Below are 24,947 nucleotides of genomic sequence, written 5' to 3'. Positions count from 1 at the left end.
AGGAAAAACTGGTGGAATCCAGGGTCTCTGAGCAGCAAATGGAATCAGAGAAAGGGCTTGAAGCCTCTCATCAGTCTGCTGTGAAAGTGGAATGTAACATGATTTTTTCTCCCCTATGTCCCACATCCCTCACACCAAATGTTTGACCTGCCTGTCTTCCTGTCTTAATTAGTCTTCTGTCTTTCTGGGAGTTGGGTCTGTTCTTCTGCAAATGGCAGCACATCAGACAGGGGAAACCTGTCATGTTTGTTTTCTAAGCTGTAGGGGGTACCCATTTGAAAAAACTCCCGGCTTATCTAAACATTTTTGTTTGTATGATTTTGAATTAGGAAGTGTGAGTAATTAGTTAAGAAGATTAAATAAGTCTTAACAACATGCAGTAGCGTGCTTACTTTCCTCCTCCCCCCCCAAGTATTTCCTGCACAAAACCCAGGCTGCCAAACTGTGATGATACCCTTTTCTATTTTAGTTTCTCACTGTGCCACATGCTGATACAGCATCCGTTATTTCAATTCAGTCTCATTAAAGGGATTATTTTGCGCCTGGTTGTTCAAGAAAATTAATCTAAAGAGAAGAAACTTCAGATAGTATTGTCTGTTGAACTATACCCACCACAAACATTTTACTCCTTTTGGCTGCCTTATTAAACCTGTGGGAAGAAACCTTCATTGCAGCACATAAAGGCTTTCCTCAAAGTAATTTTTACTTTTTTTCAGTTAATGAAGAATCTGTCTGCTGTTAGTAGAACAATACAGGAGCAATAACATAGCTCAGGTAATATTTCATGTATTCCTAAGAAACTAAGCTCCCAATCTTTACTTATCCTTTCATCAGTGGGACTCTTTAATTGCTGGAGAAGAATATTTACTCTCTTTAACTGCATCAGAAAATACTGTTTGTGAAACCAGGAGGACTAAAAAAATTACCCATGCTTTCTGTTTTCACTAATTATGCAGACTAGCCATCATTGGATGAGTTGGGTAAGGATGGCAGTGTTTTTTATGGAGTATGATCCTTGATGTCATTCATTGCACCATAAAAAGTGAAATAATGAAAGATTTTTTTAAATCCACTAAATCGAGAGTGGAGAGGAGGAGTATTTGTTTATGTAATCAATTATTGGGCTGTCACTGGGCTTTAATAAAGTTGTGGCTATTAAGAACTTGATCCTGGAAACCCTTCCACAAGCAGTCATTTGAAATGGTGGAAATGAGGAGGGGTTTGTACAAACAAGACTCATATTACTCTGTGTAGTTGTCCTGTGTTTTGCAATGTTTGTGCTCCTTACATGTGACAGAAAACAGTGTGAGCTATTTATCTGTACATGGGAAATATGTTCTACCATTTGGAAGAATTTAATCTCCCTTGTAGGTAACTGCCATTTAAAATGTTCATCACCAGGAACAAGTTCTTAGTTAGAAATTAGCTGTGCTGCATAAATAAATATTCCTCCTAGGATTTCAGACATTATAGACAACACAGAAAAATACAATGAGCAAATTTATTTTGACTTAAAAGCTCTGCCTGAGAAAATTACCTTATAACTACACATGAGAAATTGCTGGAATGTCAGCTTCATTTGCAGTGGCCCCTTATGGCCTGATCACCCTCCCTGGCACGATAAATCACTGGCAAGATCCTTACCTTAACACGTTTGATCTCAGCTCAGCAAGACTTGGTTTTGATGTGAAGAACTCCAGATCTGTTAGGTCAGAGACAAATAGCAGAGCCACTGACCTGCAAAGTGCTAAGTCTATATTAGACCCAAGTGAGCAGCCTTAAGCTCCTGAAAAGTTTGCCTTCGCTTCTACTTTGTGTCCTGAAGCTTTTCAAATATTACTGTTAGCATGTTTTGTTAATGATGGCAGAGCTGTTTCCTTTTGTGCTGTTCTGCATCTACAGAATCCACAAAAATCACGTGGTAAGAGAAGCATTATCTTGGATAAACTGTTAGAATTATCTGCACTTTAGAGAGACATAAAATAAAACTCGCTATTTAGCAGTTTCTTTACTTAATTTACACAAATGGCTTGCACTGGCCTTTTCCTTACTAGACCATGCCTACTGATAGCACAAATAATGATATTCACCAGCAGACCCATTAAGATGATGCAAAGTGCCTGTATGCATATGTCTGTACATACAGAAATTCAAACTACTCCTAAAAAGAAAAAACTCACCTTGTGACATTTACATTCAAAGTCTGAACTTTCACAAAGAACAGTTTCGTGTCCACTCTGTTTTGCAGCCTTGGTTTTAAAGTATTCCTTGTTGTTCTGGTTAAACAGTCACTTATCTCTACGATAGTAAGCAGGAGTGTTAGTCTACCAGAAAATTGGATGTTCTTAATGGGCTTCGGGGGAGAATACCTTTGCATCATCAGCATTAAGTTAAATCACATTAAGTACCCACTTACAACATAGGGATTACCACTTATGACATCTTCGGTGAAAGCCTTTAAAACAAATTGTTGTGTTTGTTAGAAGAAGCTGTGAGATAACAATTCCCAGAAGTCTGATTTATAAATTCTTTTTGGTCTTCAAGAAGATGCAAAGGAACCCGATACCTCTCATTCAATGCTGCAATGAAATCTCTCAGGCTGGAAATTCTTTTCAATAAAAAGCCTTGGAAAATACTTATTTATTTACTTTAGAATATTCTTCTGGAGAGAAGAAACTGCTAGACACTCCTCAGAGTTCAGTTCTGATTTCTCCTCCAGTTCTTTCTGTTGATTAAGCCACTGCCTTTCCATGTACAAAACTGGAATAGGTCATTCTGCTTTTTATTATTCATAAGGCTGATTGGGGAGAACTGGGTTTAAACTGTTGAAGTATCCTGCTGTGCTTGGATACCTGACAGATTTACACCTCAAAGTACACTGTGGTGCTAAGGCTAAAATTGGATGTGGAGTGTTCTTGCAAGAGCCTATCACAGTCTCAATCAAATAGAACACCTGAGGATATACCAAAATACTGCCAATGTTTGATAGAATTTAACATTTTTATCTATGACCAGCAAGCTACTTGGTATAGACATGAAGGCCTGCATGAAAAATGAGCTATTCTATTTAACTTTAAATAGAAACAGACTAATTACTTCGACTGTGTAAATGAAAAACATGACCCTAAACTTTTGCCAAACATGCAGTATTAAAAAAGTGGATTAGGGCAAACCCAAAACCTGGTTATACCGAGCTTTCCTTAAATGAGCAAAGCACGCTATAAGTCTTGTCAATAAAGAACCTTCTTTAAAAAACCTGAATATATGCAGTCCTGAGATCCGTTCTCCCCATTTCCTTTGAAATTCATGTTTCTTTTCCCCTTTTCAAACCAAACTCCATTTTTCTCTGCTGGAACCCCTTGCAGTGATGCCAGAATACGTGCAAACCTCATTAGTTTCCCTGCTATCTACAAGTCAGGATTTATGCCTGTAGTGAACACAATGATCACTAAATGGCTAAATGGCTAAAATCACTATCAAGACTTTAATCTGAGAAATTTTTCACCCAGACATTGTAATAATTACAGCATGTCACCCAGAGTCCCACTTCTGCAAGTAACACGTCAGTGACAGCTGTTTGTGAAGGTTCATGGCATGCAGCCTTTGGCAGGTACCTGGTATAAGGTATATTGCCAGTGCAATCCAGTGAGTAGTAATGAAATTCCCATGGGACCTGGCTGAAGTCAGATGTTGCTATTCCTGGTTCACTGCTTTTAGTCTCCCTAAAGACCATTTAGGCAAACAGCTGAAAGAGCTGACTACAGAGGTTCCCAGTCACAGGCAACCACACCAGGAAAGCAGGTAAAGGTTTCTAACCAGGTAACAAGTTATCAAAGGATTTGTCCTGTTGCTCCCTCAAGGAAAGAAATGAACTGAGACAGAGAGCAAGAGCATGAACAGATTTGCATGCAGAATCTGGACATTAAAAGCAATTGTCTCGGCTGATGGGAGGAAGAGCTGTGCTGCACCAGTCAGTGGGCATGTTCTGCACTGGGCTTGTGCTTGGGGTCTAAACAGCAGGGCCTCACTTCTCCCTCCATGCTGGAGTGCTTTAATAAAACAAAACTTTTCAAACGTGAATAGAAATGATACCAGAACTGGAGTTCCAGTACTGTCACTGCTTTGCTCTGATGGAATATTCCTTCTAAAGAGAAGTACAGAGGGGAATATCACCAGCTCCAGCTTCATCTGAACTCATTATACAGATCTTGCAGCATGGAGGGCACTGCCTCCCTGACAACACTCAGAGAACAACAACAGAGACAATTCCTGATGAAGTGACACAGGAAGAGAGCAAAGAGCACAAAGAAAGGGTTTTTTCATCTATACTGTGTGTACATGTATAGTGAGTACACAGAGAAATGTGCAATTAATAACATACAGAAATGCAGACATGCATACACAGGTAAACACTGGTTCCAAAATTCATCTGTATTGCCATTTCCCAGAATACCAAGTACAAAAATAGAGGCTTAATCTTCTTGTAGTCTGGCTGGTTTAGCAAGAGATCCTGCCTCTGACACTGACCTACTGTCTGAGTTAGTCATGGTTACACTCCCACAAATTTAAACTCCCCCATCTGTGAAGGAACCTTGTCAGAGTTTTACAGTTTACAGTGAGGCTGAATCAATTAATGCCTTCTGAAAGATGTGAAGGAGCAGAATATTAACACTAGCAGTTGAGTGATGCCAGCTAAAAACATCTTTAGTAATGTAACAAATGGATTAAAAAATCCCTACCGAAGGGTTGGACCACCAAGACTCCCAGGCCATTATCAGCATAGCTATAGCACATTCAGTGTTAGTCTTATATCACTATTTCAAATGAATAGTGAAAAAAGCAGAGCTTGATTTTCACCTCTTAGGAAAACAGCATCCAATAAACATCACAAAAGAGAAGAGGCCGTTAAGTAGCCAGGGTAAAGAAAGTGTGATTAGGACAAAAAGAGGAAGACCAACAAAATGTCAGGCACTGATGGAAAAGGGGGTAAAGGCTTAGCCAGATGTCCTGAAAAACAATTGTGCTTGTTTCTCAAGGTCCATGCAGGCCATTCTGGTACAGGACTGCTGCAACAGTGTGTCACAACTGAAGCAACTGAAAAAATAAAAAGTTCCTTGATTTGAAAGGTTGGTGGTAATTTCATTCTAGTTTTGAACAACTCAAGAATAAACTATTTCTGTTACAGCTGAAAAGAAACATAAGCAAATGTAAAATGCATATATTATGGTAAGCTTTGAAAATATCCAGTGGAATCAGGACAGTGCTTTTATGTGTGGGTGCAAAGAATGTTTAAAATATACTCCAAATATGTTTCAGACAACAAAATGAAGTGGTTCCTTAAAAAAAAAGAAATCTATGTATCCACCTGTCAGTTACATAAATGCCTTCTCAAATCAATTTGACAATATAAAGAAGTATTAAACCCAGTTTAAAATTAAATTCTATTTTAAGGACATTTTACACTAGCAGAGTGGTAAATAAAAGTGAGGTGCAGTGTCATGGGAAGTGCTTTTGCAATTGAGCTGAAAAGACTTTACAGGGTTTTTTAACAAACTAGATCACAATTTTCATCTAGGTCATCTTATAATTGGGATATAAAAGCGCAAGTGCCTATAAACCAGCCTAAGAAAGCTGAGTGTGAAAATGGGTGATCTGGACTGTATCATAGAGAGGAAAAAAACAGTGTTTTTTGAGCAAAGGGGATGAGAATTATCAGAGGCATACCACACTTTTTACGTCTAAGCTGTGCAGGGAGGACAAGTCGGGCTGCAGAGGGGGGAGCAGCTCTGTGTGCAACGCTTTGCGTGGGCACTGCTTGAAGGAGAGAAATAACACAAAATGCAGACCCCCAGATATAGAAGCAGCGTAGATCGTGAAGGATAATAGCAGGAGGGAGGTATTGACTTCTAAGTAAGAGCAACTGAAGTGACATTGAAGTGGTACTGAAGAGGAAAATGAGTATGAAGGCAGTAAGGCTGGTGCCAAAATAACTCCGTATTAGTTCAGTGAAAGCTGCACTGAAATCGTGTGTAGAGAACAGAGTTTTCTGTATCCTAATGTAAACAACATTTGACATAGTCCTGTCAAGGACTAAAAATTGTGTCTGAACCCCTGAGAAATGGTTACCATGTAAATAATTCTAGCTTCATTGCAGGAGAGAAACATATGAAGAAGCCATACTCTCTGGGATACTAAACTTCAAGAAGCATATTTTTTTAAAAGAGGAAGTAGCTTAGAAACTCCCTGCTTGAAGCTCGGAAATTAAAATCCATAGAATCAGCGTGGAGGCTTAAGAATGTGAAAGAGTCAAAGAAGATTTGCATTCCCAAGGCTAAAAACGGGAAGCACAAGCAAGAAAATAAATGGGGTAGCAAAGAAGGAATGTATGAGAGGAAAAGTAGGCTGGAAAACACAAGGATTGCAAACACAAAAAGTAAAAATTGCTACTAAACATACTAAATATTCTGAAGAAAATTACTGGAAAGGTAACACAAATAAAACAGTCACGAGAAGCCTAAAATAAATAAAAATAAATAAATAAGCAGATAGAGGCTGTGGGAGAGTCATTGGATTCTGAAAACAACCTGGCTATGGAAGGGAGACTGAAGATACTTCCACAGGTGGCTGCTTATTTTGGGGAGATCCTTATTTGGCTATCCCCAAAGTAGATTATATTTACCTTCAAAAATTAGAAAAGCAGAGCTACTAGTTGGAAGACTAGAAAATGACAGGTAAAATACTTGTTCTAGGAAATCACCTTTACGAAAAATCTAACACCAGCTGTATACCAAAAATCATTTAAGGCTGTGTCCAGGACAGTCCCAGTCCTTCACTCCCAATTGTGGTGCAAGGATTTGAAATAAAGTCCCTGAAATAAAAAGAAATCCCGAATGCTAATGCATCCAGAAATCTACTGCATCAGTTCTTCCAGCTTTCAAAAGGCATCAGGAATTGCATAAAAACTACTGAGAGTGTACCAGAGCGATGGTGGGGGTGATGATGAGGATGATGATGCTGATGCATTAAGTGGTTTTTCCCACTGAAGCATAAGAAAACAATGCCACAGCACAGACCTGGAAAGATCTTGCAATTGAGAGATCTATTTCAGATGAAATGTACACCTGTATTCTAACCAACTCTAGTCATCTGGGGCCAAATTTAAAGCATGTTGACCTATTCACAAGAGGATAAGATCAGCCTTTATATGACCATCTAAAAATACCTGTATTTACCCCAAAGGGTAAAAAGCTCTGCCTTGCAAAGAAATCAGTCTCACTTTAAGAGATAAGACCTTACCTGTATAAATACATGTGTTTGGAATTTCTGTCTGGAAAGGCACTTTCTGATAGTTTCTGAGTAAAACCCAGCAGATTTAGTGTAATCATTGCCACAGGACCAGAGCATGGTAAGAGGACAGTGTCCCCCTGGCATCCTCTTTCCAAGTTCAGCAAAGGGACTGCAGCCTGTTTTACTATGCAACACTTCCCGTATTTTTATGACTTTCCAAATGGATTTTTTTGCAACTCACTTATTTTAAATTAGGGCATACTATAAATCCACATGGAAATTAGCAAACATATCCTTTCTGTAACCACACCACCTGCTGTAGGCCCCTCACAGCTGGACCACAGCATACCCTTAGATTCTGAATTCAATTCAAATGCTTCATTACCTAGGAATCCCTCACAGATTAAGGTCTGTATACTCCAGAGGACAGTGTGGCACCCGTGTTTTAGCTCCAGCTGAGGCCAATAGAGATTGAGCTAACCTTAAACATTTTCACTTGGGTCACAGAATGTGATGTGGATGGTTCCCTGCAGTATTTTCCCACTTCAGTCCAACAAAGCTGAAATGCATTATGTTTCAAGTCATCGATATAGCTCACTAGGCTCTCTATGAAAGGCACTGACTCCAAGCAATCAAGGATTAGGTTCTTTTTTTTCCTTTTGTCATTTGGTAGACTTTTGCAGCAATGCTATTGCAGCAACACTTTGATGTGTCTCCACACATCACACTTTTTGTAATGAAGTGCTCCTGAACCTTAGCTCACCGTGTGACTTAGCATTGATGTGTTGCATTCATGTCAAAAGGTAGATTGCTATTTACAAGAAAAGACTGATAAATAAAAAGATGGTTTTGGACAAATTCTGAAATAGGGAACTTATGTTTTGGAGAAAGCAAGATAGGAATATGCAGTTTGAACAGGAATTCGTTTGCTAAACACAACAGTAATGAATGAATGAGCCCTTGGACAGCAATCAATGTTTAGACTTCATCGTTCTCTGCATAATAATTGGTAGTGAATCTTCACACAGCTATTCATGCACTTACTGTGCTTTAAGTAGGATGTCTTGTCCCTTGTCTGAGGATTCCTCACTAGAGAACTGCATAGAACTGCAGTTTTCTGAAGATTGTTTAAACCTCCACACTTCTGTGCTTATATTACATTTACATAGCTTCCTTACAATCTTGTCTTTGTTTAATTGCTTTTTTTGTCTGTCATTTCTTTCAGTTGAACTAGATTTGATATATTGGTTACTTGTTTCAGGGCATGAGTTCTCCTCCTAAAAAAAAACCCCAAACAGATAAAAAGCTGTGAGGTTTTTTACGAACTGGGGAGAATTAAAGAATTTTCAGAAAATATATACAGAAATTGTACAGTCCAGCCTTACAAAAGATAGCTGCAAAACTATAAAAGAAGAAATAAGACTTTATGCAAGACCTGAAAAAGAATTTATGATACGGACTACTGAACTCATCTTTTGTCATTTATCTCTGTAAATGTGCGAGATTTCTTGGAAGATAGTTAGTCAAATGAGGAACCAAGATGAATCAGTGGATACAATTTATTCAGACTTTAAAAAGGCTTTTGATGATACAGTCCTTAGCAAGAGGCTATTAAGGAAAGTTAGTAACCATATGGTGAAAGATAAAGTCCTGCCATGGATTAAAAAGTGGTTAAGAGATAAGATTAAAAGACTGGAAATAAACAGATAATTCTCCCTGGAAAGAGGTTAATAGCAAGGTGCCCCTTCATTACTGTGACTGGCAATCGATATCTTGGCTCACCTGCCTTTGCAGATCATTAATAGCAAGGTACAGAGTTTGTAGATAAAAGTGTTCAGGCTAATCAGAGTATTGTAGAAAATATTACTGGGGCTGAAGTTAAATGACATTTGGGCAACTCACAGGAGATGAAATTTGCCAAAGGCAGGAAACACAAAGCCAAGCCTCTTGGAAGGAAGGGTTCAGACATCTTCTGGACGCTGATCTGCACCCACTGATTTGCAATGTCCATGAACAGCTCACTGAAGGGAACTGCTCATGTGTATTGTACAGAAAGGAGGACAACTGGGTCCAGTGGTTCCATGGTGTGGTCGTCCCAGGCAGTTTATGGCAGTGAATAACTTCAAACTGGCAGAGCCTATTACAATCCACAGGGAACAATTTTGCATTGACAGGGAGATGGACAAGCTTTATCAAGAATTTTTGGACAGTGGGATTTATCAGAAAATGCAGATCTACAAGGTAGAAATATAATATCGAAATGCACCAGAATTGGTCAGCTTCTGTGGGAATTTTTTTGGGTTTTTTTTTTTTTTTTTTTGGTCAGAATGTCAGAATGAAAGAGTGCGAGAGGGTGTGCGGTATTCCTTACTCTGTCCAAAGTCCAACATCATAATTTTTCTTGAAGCAAAGACCTGAATTCTACTTTTCCTTCATTAGTGTCCTGCCTACTGGACTATCAAGCTGATGTCTGAGACCTCACATATACTTAGAAGGGAATTATCCAACAGCAGATAGCGTGAGATTCTTCCCGAAGACAGACAAAGTTGGCAAAATTTGGACTTATTCCCATAAGAAATCCATACTGAAGTTTCTCCTCTGTTTGCTTCAGAGCAGGAGTGTCAATTTGTCTGTCTTTCAACTCAAGCAAGTGCTTTGATTATTTCTAGCCTCCTGGTTTTGGTATGAAAATAAATACATGCATCTTTTGCATTTGAATACTTGAAGTATTAAACATTTTTTGCAATGAGAAAGTCTTTCAGTGCATCATCTGACCCTACCAACCGGACAGAGCCAGCAATATATGATTGTACTGCTTGATGCATCAAACCAGGGTGCATTTTCCCTAAATATGCAGCCTCTCCCTGCAGATTCAGCACAGTAAGAGGTCACTGCTGCCATAGATACCCCTCAGTAACACAGCACTCTGCTGCAGTTCTCTAGTCGAGGCCAGTTCAGCCCTGTGTTTTCTGTGTTTTTAAGGCTCATGGCTGTTGTGGCTGTACTGGAATAAGCAAAGGCAGGGACTGGATACATGTAACGCTATGCTTGTTTCTTGTTCCCTCATGCAAAACCTGAGTAAATTGGGTTTGTGAAGAAGACCGTAAAGGTTTGGGAAGAAAGACTAATCCCATATTCGGGCTACTAAGTGGAAGGAAGTGCATAAATATTTTCCAATCACTATCTGAGTTGACTGATTGTAATACTGAACACAAAGTATAAATACACTGGAAGAGAATTCAAACTGCAGATTTAAACAACAGTAAATCTGCATAGAGTGTATAAACTGAAACATCATCTGGGATGATACAAAGCAGCATCCCCAGCACCAGCATCAGATGCTGAAATGTTCCACAAAGGGGTAAAGCAGCTGTTCTATTTGTCTACTCTTCATGCAAGCATCTCTAATCTTCTGTGCCCCATCTTTTGTAAAAGAACTGTGCTCACCTAGGTGACCCAAAAGCCAAGCTGTTTTTTTCAGGCATTGCTCAGAGGATCTGACTTCAAAAGGCACTAAAGTAGCTCATTCAGGGAAAGACAGATGGGAAAGTGCATGTATTCCTCACTTACCTGAGTTTTGCCAAAGCTCGTCTTCTGTTCAAAAAACAACAAAGATTCTGCATATTAATCTAAATAAAATAGATTTCCTGCCTCCTATCGTAATGTTAGTCTAGAATTTTATCTGGAAAACATGTGCTGGAAATTTTAATGGAAAGGGTAATGCCAAGGAAGCCAAGGGGAATGAATATACTCAAACCTATCAATAAAATACTTCAAATCCTGATGCTTATCATGTAACAATTTGAGATGTATTTGTTAGCTTTTGTCTACCCAGAAGCAGTTTGCCTACACTTCATACAAACTCCTGTATAGAGCTTTCTGCTGCAGTGCCAGGTAGTTTACCTGGCCTGTGTGTAGAAACTGGACAGATTTTAGCCTGTAGTGTAAGAGTAGAGGCAAACCCTCCTGCACAGGACAAAGAAGATACGGTTGTCAGCTAAATCACAGGCTGTTAATAGAGAAACGTTTCATGTACCTCCTCACTGCCACTGCGTAACTTCATCCCTTTAGGGCATCTCTTTCTAAAAAGCTCTCAAAACCACAATTCCTCAGTTTTTCCTTAAGCTAAAATTGTTCAGCTCTTACTTAGACTTAAATCAATTGCCAAGCAAGAAACAAAACTTAAAACATTGATTAGTTCGCTCAACATGATGCAAAGTGAGAACGCTTGATTCATTCAGCGACCTGACGTAGTGAAAGAGCTGTGACAGAACAGAGCCCTGGGGTCCTCATTCTATACCAGGTTGTCCTTAGAAGAGTCAATGACTATTAAAACCACAAAGAAAATATTTTATAAGGAATATGTAATTATGCCATAACAAAGGAAGTACAGCCACATCCTGCAGAAACACCTTTAGCTCCTCAAATGGAGACAGAAGGAGGGAAATGCTGCAAAGGGCTCAATCCATCGGGCTGATTCCATATCTACAGTCAGATACCTGGGAAAGTCTCTGGAAGGAAAATGGAGTTTCATAAAGGCTTCAAAGAGAGGGGCATCAGTGTGACAGTGCAAACCCTGTGACCACCCTCAGAATCTGTCAGGTCCTCTGGGCTGTGCTACCTATACTAAACATGCTAATACATGTCCTTAGCAGACATTGTGCTACTCTGCTCTCACACATCTGATATTTCTGGAACAGCCCAACATTCTGGGAGAGTTTCTGACACAAAGTTGACTTTTGTAGAAGCGTGACTTGTTCCCAGGGGGAGGGCTGGATCCCCTTCCTACCTATGTGCCCCCTTACATATGGAGCACACGTCACTGCCAGTATGCTCCTGACAAGCCTGAGGAGGGCTTGCTGTGCCACAGGGCTTTGTAACAGCCTAATCCCATGCAATACTCCTAGATGCCCTATTCTGCAGATGCAATCCCTCCCCAAATTATAATGTTAAAGAGTTAAGGAGTCATCACAGTGAAAAGAGAGATAATCCTGAATGTAGCAGCTCTAGTACTTGCCAGCCACACAGAACTTAACCCTGTGTGCTTGAACACTCACCTGCATGTCTGGTTCACATCCTGCTCACCAGTTCTTATTACACACATCTACAACACTTGATTTTTCATAGACCGTGCCAAGGTATTAAAAAACTGGCAAAAATATTTCTAATGACTGTTTTTCTAGAGCAGCATAGGCTGACTTCCAGTACTGAAGTCCCAATAGCTACTGCTGCACATCTTACATAAAACCATGGCATCGGGTAATTTTCATCACTAAATCCTATTTTTTCTGACCTGCCCAAACCTATATTGCCTCTGGATTTCACATACAGTTTTCTGTTTATTTCAATAAACTTACCAGAATAATAGTTCACGAGTTTCAACAATTCTGCTAAATAATGGAATAAAAGAGAATTGCACAGGTGATATTTGTTTCATCTATGTAGTTGGAAGGAGCTTTCATAGCAGCCCCAAGGGCAACGCGGTTATTAAAAGATTAATTAATAATTTTCTTTTTCCTGGTACATATTACAAATCTTTAACAAAACTCACTTAGGGAATCCTGGAATTTTAACATGATCTATCCTAAAGAGCTTGTCTGTTTACCAACTTTAGAACTACAGAAATAGAATTTAATTGGAAAAAAAATTTTCATTTTTTTCACTAAGTTTAAATGTTCATAGATACTTTTATTTTTCATAAAGAATTAACTCCCAAATGGTTAAGTTTTTACATTCATAGACACCTGTAAGAAAGACTTCAAGAATTCTGTGTTCTGGCTGTGTATTTAAAATTCCCAGCTAACAAGCAGGAGAGAGACTGCTAGGAATGCTTACAGATGTCTGATTTTACAAGGTCTGGGGTTGTTGTTTTCTTTTTTTTTTCCTTGCCAAAGTGCTTTAGTCTAAGGTTATTTATTGTTTATGGAAGTTGTTTGTCATTTAGGACATGAAGTGACCACTCCCCCAAAAGAAAGACTCAAGTTACAATCCATTATTTCATTTTTGATTGTTTTTCTTTGTAATAGGTGGGAAAGTGGATCCTGGATAAAAGTCCTGCCCAAGACAAAACTGCAAGCTGAAGACTCCAATTATCTATAAATCACTTGAATTTCCTGCAGAGAAAGAGAAAAAGGAGGAAAGAGCAAGACAGAAAAACAGAGACAGAGGGTATGCCAAGTGAAACATTTGATACCTGTCCTAAACCAAAATTTTCTCAAAAGCAACTAGGAGTCACCTGATATCTCAAACCCAAGCTTAGAAGAAACACGTTGCCGTTGTTTTTGGCTTAATATTGAAATTAAATAATTTCATTTTAATTGTTCCATTAGTATAAAATGTGTAACATTGTAGATCTGAGATGATGGAATTATGTATTGATTTATTAAAGGTCACTGTACATTCTCACAGAAAGCAAGCTAGGATTGCTGATGACTGCTGTGTTTTTCACAGATTTTTAGAAACACTTCTCCAGTTTTAAAACAGAGAAATGCAAGTACATTTATGATGCAAACTGGCTGTGATACTACTCTCAAGTATTTCCCACCAAACCCTCCTGAAGCACAGTTCACACTGAAACCAGCAATGAACAAAATTCATGCCAAATACTCTTTGCACAGTATGATTGCTCCCGAGGTTTAGCACTAACAGCATCCAATAACTTCATTTCTTACTTATTTAACTACTTAAAAAGAAATTATGAGCAAGAAACCATATGCATTTTTAGATTTGCATACTGCAGATTGCATTAAAATGCAATGAAATTTAAAATAGTTGAACTTTCCTCTGAAACATTCTTCTAGAACAAGGAATTGCTGTAACAAATTAGAAGACAAATTAGTTTTGGCATCCACTAAAAAAAGAGAAAAGATGAAAAGCTTTTAAAGTGATGATATGGAGGGAAAAAATTACACTACATCGGCCAAAATGAGTCTCCTATCAGCATTAAAGCTCCTGAAGTTGTATTTCCAGTAGATAAAAATGTTATCACCTTTTTCCAGTGCTGATGTGCATATTTTCCTATTAAGTTGCTTGGTAATTAGAAACAAAGTCTGACACATTGTAATCTGTTTATACAATAGATCTGAAACCTCTACAACAGAAATTAAAACATTCTTTAAAGATACTGAAGATGCAAAGATTAAAATATATTAACAAATTTCAAAATGCAAAACGCATTTACAAACAAATGACTGTTCTAAAGCCCATTTTAATCAACAAAACTAATTTCGTCTCATAAGACCACAGAAACCCAGCAGATTTTTTCTACATTGACCCAGTGGGTTTGCTCTTAACCCTTTCTTTATGAAAATCACTCTTAAAGGTTTGTAGGAAAAACAAGCCCCTCTCGCAACATTGTTCAAGGGTGTATTCAAGAATCACGGAAGTTCGCAGAGACCTGTTCCAGTGCTGTAACAACCTGGCAGTATTAAGAGTCCTCCAGGAAACGTAAAAGAGTCCCTTGGGCACACAGGGTAATTCAAGAAAGAAAATGTTTTTATTTTCTGATTGAGATACATAGGTATGTACAGTAACGTCCTATGAAGTACATCAAAAGCAGCCAAAATATACCCAAGAACTACTGATTTTGCAGTGAAAATAAACCCAAACAGCTTGTAGAAAACAGTACATTTAAAGAGAAGTGGTAAAGCCAGCCCCATCAGATCTAATTTGATTTCTGTTATCCTATGTTTTTTCAGATGATTACAGAACTAAAAATCTTCTTCTTTTATTACAGATTCGAGGCAGTCTTTTAGCAGTTGGTTTTTTTATCTCTACACTCGGGTTGGGTAGGGCAGAACGAAACTGATTTTAAGCAAAATCCCTCCTTTGGAGAGAAAACCATGAATTTCTTTGCCAGAACAAACGAACACAACTTACCTTCGTGTATTTGATTTCAAGGTTGAGAGTGGGAGAAGGCAGCAGATGCAGAGATGCCATCAGGGCTGCAGGATCTGCCTTCACCTCCCCTGGCATCTCAATTTTACTGGAAGTCATAGTCTTGGGGGGGGGTTTATAATAGCACCGAGCCCCCCGCTCTGCCCTGATGCTGTGTTGTGTTTTGGGTTGGTCCCCCCCTCCAAAGCCCAGCGCTGAAGATGTTGCTCTCCTCCTCTGTATATAGGCAGGTGTCAAGCCGGGTCTCTTCTTATTGGACATGGGGGCAGAGGCAGGGGGGCAGGTCCATCCTACCTAGGGCGAGAGCGGCACAGCCCCGCTCACTGCGGCGCAGCCTCCGCGGGCCCCCCCGCCCCGCGCCCGTCCCGTCCCGTCCCGGGGATCCCCGGCGCGCCGTGGGAGCACGGAGCACCCGCAGCACTCGCTGCCCGCCGCCCGAGGAGCGGCACTGGGGAGCGGCCGCGGGGAGCGGGGGCACCGGCACCGCCGTGTTCCCCCTTCGGCTCCCCGGGGCCGGGCGGGAGGCGCCAGTCCCGGCTCCGGCATCCCGCGGGCAGCCCGGGCAGCCCCAGCTCGACACAGGCTGGGGAGTCTCGGCCGCGGCGGGGGTGGCGGCGTAAGGGGAGAGACCGGGCTGCACCGGGGGAGCCCCGTCGGGCCGGGCGGAGCGGGGCACGGTGCCCCGGGCGGGCGGCTGCGGGGCGGACGGGGCAGGGCGGGCGACCCCTCACGGGACCCGGGCCGGGACGCGGAGAGGGCACGGACAGGCACAGCCTGAGCGGCAGCGTGTCCGCGTCTGTGTCCGTGCCCGCTCCCGGTCCGGGCCCCGCCGCCCGCTGCTGTCCCGGGCTGCCCGCCCTGCCGGCCGGGGCTCCGCGCCTCACCTGACGGCCGCGCGCCCGCCCTGCCCCGCTCCCGCCCCCGGGCGCTCCCCGAGCGTCCCCGCCAGCCGTGCCCGCAGCGCGGCCGCCGCTCCCCGCGCCGCCCCTCTTTTCCCGTGGCGGCGGTGCCGGCGCAGCGGCCGCGCCCCGGCTCTCCGCGCTGCCGCCCCGCCGTGTCCCGGTGCCGAGCGCCCCGCGCGGGCCCCACCTGCCGCCACAGCGCCATCGCCGGCCGCCTGCTGCCCCCTGCCGGCCGCGCCCCACGCCGCGGCGAGCGGCGCCTCACAGCCCGAGCAGGCCCCGCGGCCGCGCCTTTCCCGAAACTTCTCTGCAAAAGGAACAGGCTTAAAGGGCAGAAAAACTTGTTCGAGCAACAGCCTGATTTCTGGGGGCCCTCTTAGCGAGAGGCCACGTCGTGCAAGACAAGAGGCTGGGCAATGCCGCACAGCAGGTTACCGGGAAGGCAGCGGCCAAACGGAGCCAGAAACACGAGCTGACAGACATCAGAAATTTATTGTCACAGTCCTGCACGCTCCCTGGTCAAACCTTCTAGGCAGAAAAGATAGAAAGCCCAGGCCTTTTTCATTAGTTTAGGCAAAATCAGTGAAGTTCTGCTCACTGATGCAAACACTCCCAATGTTTTGAACCTGATCAGATGTCATGTTTTGAAGTTATCACATACCAGAGAGGTGAACAAAGAAAGGACACCAAAGCTGCAGCTGTCTAAAGTTGGCAAAACAAAGCAACAAGAAATACACCGCATGACCTTCTCAGTGACATAGTCAAGAATAAACAATGGGATCTGGCCGTGTTTTGATTTTGTTACAGTATTTGTTTGTTGATGTCCTTTGTGTTCCTCACTCCATCTTTGACAAGTTTGCAGGAGCATGGGACAGAGATTGCTTGGGCACAGCACAAGGTTCAGAGTGCCAGTTAAGGCATTTCAGGGTTAACATCTAAATTTCTGTAAATTTCCGTCTCACTAATGAAGAAGACTACAGATCTTGCTTTCTCTCATTTTCAGTCTTTTTTTTTTTTTCTTCTTTTTTGACCTGACAGAGGAAATGGATTCATAATATTCTGCTGTAATGTGACATGCAGAGCTGTCAAACTGTGACACTTGGGATGAGTGAGACATTTAAACGTCAGAAATTCAATTTTTAATGGCACACTGGCAACACAGACCTAACACTTCATCACAAGGATGACACCTTCTAAAAGCCATTTTAAAATAAATCAGAGTGGGGATGTGCTCCTTCGAAAAAAGAATGCATTTAAACAAGTTTCAGGAATGAGGAAACTGTGTGACAGTTTCATTATTAGATCAATAAAATTCAGGAGATTTTGGTGAGAAGGGATTCCAGTGTGTGTGGAGATGCAAACCCACATAATCTGGAGCTGCTTAAGTGACCTTCATCAACTTCTTGCTGTACAGACCACACTCTTCTGACATCTAAAAGCAATTCAGTTTGGAAAAGCCCTTGGAGACCTTTATTCCAAGGGCTTGTTGGCTTTCCCAGATGGAGAATGGCTCTGCACTCACCTTGCACAGGCTCCTGGTGTGCAGCCACGCTCGGAGGGCTCCAGAAGACACAGCACAGTGTCCTCCAGTGAGGGACTCTTCCACCACTGGGGAAGACACCGATGCCTCAGCCCTTGGTGCCCAGGCCAAGGAGGGCTCTCACCAAGGACAAGAGCAGCTCTGGCAGGCAGAGTGAGGAATGAAGTCTTAGAGATTTTGGGGATGCTGATGGACCCAGCCTGAGGAGCTGCTTCCAGGCTTCAGCACCCCACTGACTGCTTCATGATAGCAAATCGAGGCATGGCTTCAAATCATGCAAGCAAATGTTTAATATTTAATATGTAATTCACTGTGGAAGGGATTGCCTTGGACACTAGGACAATAACTCAGTAAAAAAAAAATAGGGAAGGAAATGAATTAATTTGTGAAAGAAAAAGTGAATCCAAAAAAAGAAAATAAGGAACAGAAACAATACTTGGGGTTCAGTCCAATGGTCCCTAAACACCTCTGTACAACAGAAAACCACTTAATGCAGTGCTGTAGTTTCTGGTAGGGTTTTTGGGGTGTTTGTTTGCTTGTTGATTTTTTTATAAACTTGCAAAACTAAATCAACTGTCAGTGAAGTCCGACTGACTTGTTTTCTCTCACATGAATGGGTTTTAATTAGGCTTTTACTTAGCCAACAAATCAGGAAACAAATATGTTCTGTTTCAGATTGCAATGACAGAGTTTTCACACTTTGTGATGAAATGGTTGTCAATAAAGTGAAGAAGAACCAAATTACACTGTTTACTGCTTCAGTGTTGGAATTTAAGCTAGTATACAGCCAATATCAAAATAATTATTTCAGGGTTTTTATATATATATATTTGGAGCAATCTGAATGCATAATTTGAAGATATACCTTTGTTACATTTAGAAGGCCCAATTCTCCCACCCCCAGCAGCTGGTATTATTTATAGATAAGGATATAGACCTGGCTTATACAAACACCATCTGATGGTGTGGTAGCTAGACAGGGTGCAAAAGACAAAGTTGCAATGTTGAAGACAATACAGATGTAATTAAGGCATTCCTGAGTTTCTCAGTCAGAGTACTGTTGTTTTTTTCTCTCTATGTTGTCTAAAGGAAGTCATAGAACTAGAGGATGAGGTGAAACTCTTTGTATCTCAAAAGGTCTTTTGGGCAGATTAGCTGTGCCAAAGCACATATGGATACACCACTGAAAGGGGCAGTGGATGCAGCAACTCCAACAAAACTCGAAGCAAGAGCTTTTCCTTCTCACTGTTTCTAATCCATGAACATTTTTTATGCCCCTGAGCGAGCTCCAGAAAGCACTGTCACACACAGGAAGGAACTGAGTCACATCACTCTATCAGACACTTCCAATAATTCCTTTCAAGATCAACTGCAAAATCTACCCCAAAATTATTTCAATATGACCCCTAAGTTCTTTTATATATAACTTTTTCTCTCAGCTGTTCCACTACCATTTAGCAAGGATATTCCTGGTTCCTCATACAAATTCAGTATTGATTGAGCGATCCCACTCCTCTGTACCCTTTGCCTCCTGCTTCAAATGTCTCTTTCTATTTCTTGTGTGCTTTATAAATTGCTTTTGGAAGAAAAGTAGAGATCGAATAAAAACTTCCCCTAAGTTATTTTTCAGCTCAGACTTCCACTCAGGAAATCTGAACTTCATTTTCTGATATATACATTAAAGCTTCAACCTCAGGTGTTCTATTTTAATTGCCTGCTATTTTCATTACTGACCATGAGGGCAGCAAATGCTCTTCAGAAGATACTTGTATTTTAATTTATCTGCAAACATAAATCACACATTATAGCACTTTTTTCCTCTAGGTTAATTGAATCAATTCTCTAAATGTCTCTATGCCTGACCATTGCAAAAGGCTCACTGGTTGAAATCTCTTTAAGAATTATGGCCCTTGAGCTGTGTGCAGGATGAGAGCAGTGCTTGCTTCAGACAAAGCTATATTGTACATAGAAAGTAAAAAGGTATTGTTATACACTTAAGCAATATGATCTGTGAAGCAACACCCACAATGCTGTGAGGAGCCTCTAAAATATTATTGTAGAATTTTTCATGTATCTCAGTGAATTAATTGTTTTAATATCAAAAATTTTATTAATAATTGTCTAAGTCTGGATATATCTTAAGTTATAAATCAACAGAATAAAATCTACTTTTACTTTCCTTATTTCTACATTACCTTTAACAGCAGAAAAAATGCTGATACCAAGAACAACCATTTTATTACTGAATATTCACAAATATCTAATGAAAACTTGATTTATCACTTCTTTTACTAAAAATGAGTCAAATGGAAAATTTTTAGCAAAATGAGTCAGATCAGCTTTCTTACCTGTGATATTGGCTATTTTATACCCAGTAGAACTGTTAAACACTGGCAAATTAACAGCTAGTAAATTTACAAAATTTACAAAAGGAAGAAGTCTAAAGGGCAGAATAATTTGTTCAAGCAACAGGGATTCAGATACAGTTGGTAAATTTACCAGTTGTTGCTAAAGTTTTGGCAAATTTATGGTAAATTTAGTCCAAAAAAGAAATGCAAATGAAAGGATTTAAACAAGCTTCAAATAATTCAGTGAGAGTGATAAAGCAGAAAATGCTTGCAAAAGCTCAATGTTTGACTCACTTTATAACTGGGTCAGTTTCAAAAATTAGCATTTTAGTTTAAGCCAGCAGGTGAAATGTCCCCTGTCCCTCAGCAGCCAGAGTGACCTCGGCAGTGCTGCGAAGAGCATGTGCTGGCAACTGTGAACTTACAGGGAATATGTTCTTGGGTGTAGGGATTTTATTCTGAATTTGAATGTATAAAAAACTTTCTGTTTTGAATTTCTCTTCAATTTACCTGTTGAAATTTATTATTTGTAAAACACATTGAGCCTCAAATGGATTGACCTTCTGCTAATGTATATCACCTAATGAATGGATGCAATTAACTAATTCATATTGGAATATTGCACTTTCCAGCTCACATTCATCATCACTAAATGTGTGATCTAGTTTGCAAGTTTAAATTTTTTATTATTACCCTTTAAACTAAAGAAATAAGTCTTGTATTTAATTACCTGAACTTACATATTCAATTAATAGCTTCATTACCTTAATGAACATAGATACCAGGCAGAAGTAACAAAAGATTGCTGCTGGTTCTGCTCCCAAGTATACCCTATAAAGGGTCAGCTATGAACCTCAGAACACCTTTTTTTAATTAAAAGTTCTTGATTGTGGCGTTTCAAAGGAATTGGGCCTGGCAGTCTAATATTCTTATACAGGGGCCTGAGATAAATGTATCATCTATGTTTTAAATATTTAACACATAAAGGAATCCCAGAAGCAAAACTTTTATCTGGAAGGACAGAGGATTTAAGCAAGCAAATGTGAATAATTCTGAATGAAAGGGAATTAAAAGAATGAAAACCAGGCAGACTGACAACTCACCTACGAAAGGATGAGCGATGAGTGGAACGTGGAGGCGAAACAACCAAATGCTCTTCTTGTGGGAGAGAGGGGACAAAGCACTGGGAGCAGCAGCTCTTACAGAATATTCTTCTCCAACACAGGAGCACATTGTGGCTGGAAGGCTTCCTTGGAGGGCCAAGTAGAGTGGGAGACAGGTGAAAGTAGGTGGGTTGGTGATACAGGAATCATGTCACTTTCCCAGTGGAAATCAGGTTTTAGAACCACGAATCAACTGTCCTAGTTAGCTCAATTTATTTGCCAAACACACAACTTTGCTTTTGTGTGTCAGTAGAGTCAAATCTGTCCTTACCTTTGGCTTTCATGTTACATTTCTTTTATCAGCTAGGTAGGCTCAGATCTCCTCCTCTTCACATCCCTACCAGTAGCCTTAATAAGTCTCAGGGCTGCTGTGGGGAACCTGTGCCCTGTGGAATGATGAAAGGTTTTGATAACATATCCCATTCAGAGAATGGGTTGAGAAAACACAGACTTTAGATGCCTGCAAAGTCCACTAGATATACTCTGAGGTTTTCTTCATGCTGCATTAATATATTTAGCAAGATGCCTTTTGTCCTTAATAGCAAAGCTATTTGAGAAAAGGGAATAAGCAGAAAAAAAGAGCAGGGAATTGGCTAAAACAAAGCATTTGTCTGTACTAAATTGATCTATGCCTTAAAAGCAAAATTCTTTTTATACTGAAACAGTCTTTCTCTGGATGCCTTGAGGAAGTAAGACTTGCCCACACCATAATCTAGCAGATAAGCTCCTCCTAGAGCTGAGAAGGCGGCACAGCCCAGTGCAGCTGATAACAGTGGTGCACGTCAGCATCTGTCCAGCATTGCCCTGACACTTCCATGTGGTGCCAGCACTGACAGCCCTGTCATGGGGCCCTCTGCAGTGGAATGTTATCTGTGCCCCTCTGTGCCAACACGGCTGTTGAGAGATTAAACTGGCTCAGAAACTCTCAGGCAGGGCCAGTGTTACACATACAAGCTTTGAGATTTACTGTCAGTTGTACATAACATATATGTGTGTGTCATCACGTGTGTTTGATCAGTTATGCACTGAGGCTAATGGTGTGCCCAGCCAGTCAAGAACAAAGCAAAACCCTGGGTCCTGCTTTAGAGAAAGTCCAGTTTAGTTCTCCCTGAAATCCGTGTCAGCAACAGCAGATATGTCAGGCCTTAAAGATTACAAGCAAAAAGCTTGAAGCACACATATGTGGTGAGGGTTTGATCTCATTCATGATACAGACAGAAATGTTTTATTTGGACATTGAGATCACAGAGAAGAAAGAACAAATTCTTAAGAGGTTGCCTTGTGTGCCCTGTCCCTCCTCCAAGGTGGGTTTAGCTAAAACTGAGCTGCACATTACAAATATTTCTCACCTTGAGCACTTTTTCACAGGGACACAGCAGACACAGAGGGGCGATCAGAAAATACAAGAACAAAAGAAATAGAGGGTTTATGTACTAAAACACTTAGAATCCTGAAATACAGTATGTTCAGATCTTCCTCACCTGAATTTTCTTCTTTGATTTCTCCAGCAAGAACTAATCTGTAAAACAGAGAATGCCCCTTATGTACCATGCAGCATTTCTTTATGAAAATTGAGATATAAATTAGGGAAAGGCAGTTGACCAGGGATCTGAATTAGATATACACATTCAGAGTTAGTCTAATTCAACTGAAATCAGCAGACTTTAAAATAATTTGGCCCACATTATTACAATACAAAAAATATATGGTGTATTTACAACCTTGGTCTCTCCAGCTGTGTTGGTTTAGGTTTTATTACATCAGTAATAACAATTTATGTGATACTCTGAATAATGTGCTATTAAAAATTCAGTACACTATATATTGTTACCCATGGGATTTAAACTGTGGGAGCTATGTGCATTATTCTCTACTTTGCTATTTCTATAGGAGTGAAGATTACTATAAAAATGGTTAGGTTATATACATCATGTGAATTCCTGCTCTGCTTGAATCCAGGTGAAGAGAAGAAACAGTTCAGTCCAGACTGCCTTGGGGGTAAGGGTCCCAAGAGCCTGTCTTGCAATCTAATGTTACACTGAACCACATTCAAGCATGAAAATAATATCAGTGTGCTTTTTGATGTCTGTAAAGGATGCCAGTAGATTTGTGAGGCATAACCTCCCTTAACAGAATCCATTTGATGCTTCTACAGAGCATCAGCTTTATCTGTGTGTCTATTGATTTTACTTTTCACAGCAGTTCATGTAATTTTCCTGGCACAGGAGTCACACTGACGGTTTTGTAGCTCCTATGATCACCTTTGAAGGACACTCTTGAAGCACCAGCAGATCACTGGTATGTTTCCTATGTTCTGTTTTGCTGACATTTGGATCAGGATCAGCAAAAAACCAACCCACTGGCACTAGCACTTGAAAAGCTGAGCATTCCAATCCCTTAGTGAAATACTGCACAGCTCCAGCAATTAGTTACTGGTGAATTTATCAATTTCTCTTGAAGTGTTTCCTGATGACAATTTTTTTTAAAACAGTTGCTCACACTGAACCCACCAAATCTAGCAAGGCAAATAATTCTTTTAGCTGTAGACATAGCCACATTGAATGAATGCTTCTTCTGTGCTTCCATCCACCATGGCTTCACTTACAGTCTCACAGGACTCCTCTGGTAATGGAATTTGAAAACATTTAGGCTGTTACTTTCATATTCTTGGCAAAACCTTAAAATCTTTTTGGTGAGCTTTCTCGTGGTTTAATAATGTATGCTCCTTCCTTACTTACATAACTTCCATTTTTGGAAGATGTCTTCATTTTCTTCCCTCAGATGACACAGTTGTCAATATTTATGCGTGGCACTGCCAGTACCCTTATCATTCTGACTCTGGGAGCAGGTGAGGGAGCACAGTGTAATCACAGTGCTTTTTCTTTAGCTTTTCCAACCAGATGTTTGATTGCATACAACTAAAAGGCAGTAAAACAGAGGATTAATCAAAGAGATAGTAATTATAGTCAAAGCTTTCATGGTGTTTATACTTTACTTGTCTTTCTTAAAATGCTGCGTACATATTTGTTAAATTTGGTAAATGTCTTATAATCTCTTTCTAAACAGAAGAAAAGAAGAAACTTAATTCAAATGTTCTGAGCTGCCCCCTTTTCTCTTTGAAAAGTGTGGCAATGCCTTTAAATTGCCACCTGTCAAAAGTGGGAAGGATTTACTAAAGGAGCAGTCATCCCCTGTGTATTCTGTTCTTCAGTATTTTCTTAGAGCACCTGCTTGAATCTTGTTATGGAGTGGAGGAGAACCTTTGGTCTAACTTAGCATTACAGTTCTTATTAATGGAGTTCAATAATATGATTTTTATAAAGCTTTGAAGAAAATCTGATAAAAGCAAATGTGAAATAGATTATTTGTGCCAGTCCTCCACCCTGCAAAGACAGAAAATTCATACAAGGAAATCAACATGATCTGAACAAATGAGTATGAATTTTTGTCTCTGACATGTTATTACCCCACTATTACTTGAAAAATAGCATTAATGTCTTCATGCCTGCTATGAGACCAAGCTCAGAGGTATCTACATACTACTTTGTGATCAAGACTCAGATCTGCATAAGAGAAAGAATCACTATGGACAACCAATTAAAAATTGCTTTCATAAACGTGTTTATTTATTTATCATTTTCCTGAAAGAGAGGAAGTGGTTTATCTCATTCCTGCTGTAATGAACATCCTCCCAAGCATCCTCCCGCAGTTCTAATGTATACATTGTTCTGAGAGACTCACAGACATAGCAAACATATACTCCAGCACACTGTGATAATTAAGGTGCTGAATAATAGGTTTGTTTCTCAGT

General features: G+C 40.4%; 1 protein-coding gene across 1 annotated transcript in view; it reads right to left on the bottom strand.

Moving 5' to 3' along the window:
• Positions 1 to 15,465, bottom strand: part of ALDH1A2 (aldehyde dehydrogenase 1 family member A2) — a 54,089-nt gene extending 38,624 nt beyond the window's left edge. The window contains exon 1 of the mRNA XM_033071084.1: positions 15,166 to 15,465. Within this exon, the coding sequence (XP_032926975.1) occupies positions 15,166 to 15,444 (279 nt within the window). The 5' untranslated portion in view covers positions 15,445 to 15,465. The remainder of the gene's footprint in view (positions 1 to 15,165) is intronic.
• Positions 15,466 to 24,947: the final 9,482 nt, after the last annotated feature.

Source organism: Catharus ustulatus, chromosome 12 (genome assembly GCF_009819885.2).
Source record: "Catharus ustulatus isolate bCatUst1 chromosome 12, bCatUst1.pri.v2, whole genome shotgun sequence".
NCBI lineage: Eukaryota > Metazoa > Chordata > Aves > Passeriformes > Turdidae > Catharus > Catharus ustulatus.
The sequence above is the reverse complement of the archived record's forward strand: the minus strand, read 5'-3'. Positions and strand labels throughout refer to the sequence as shown.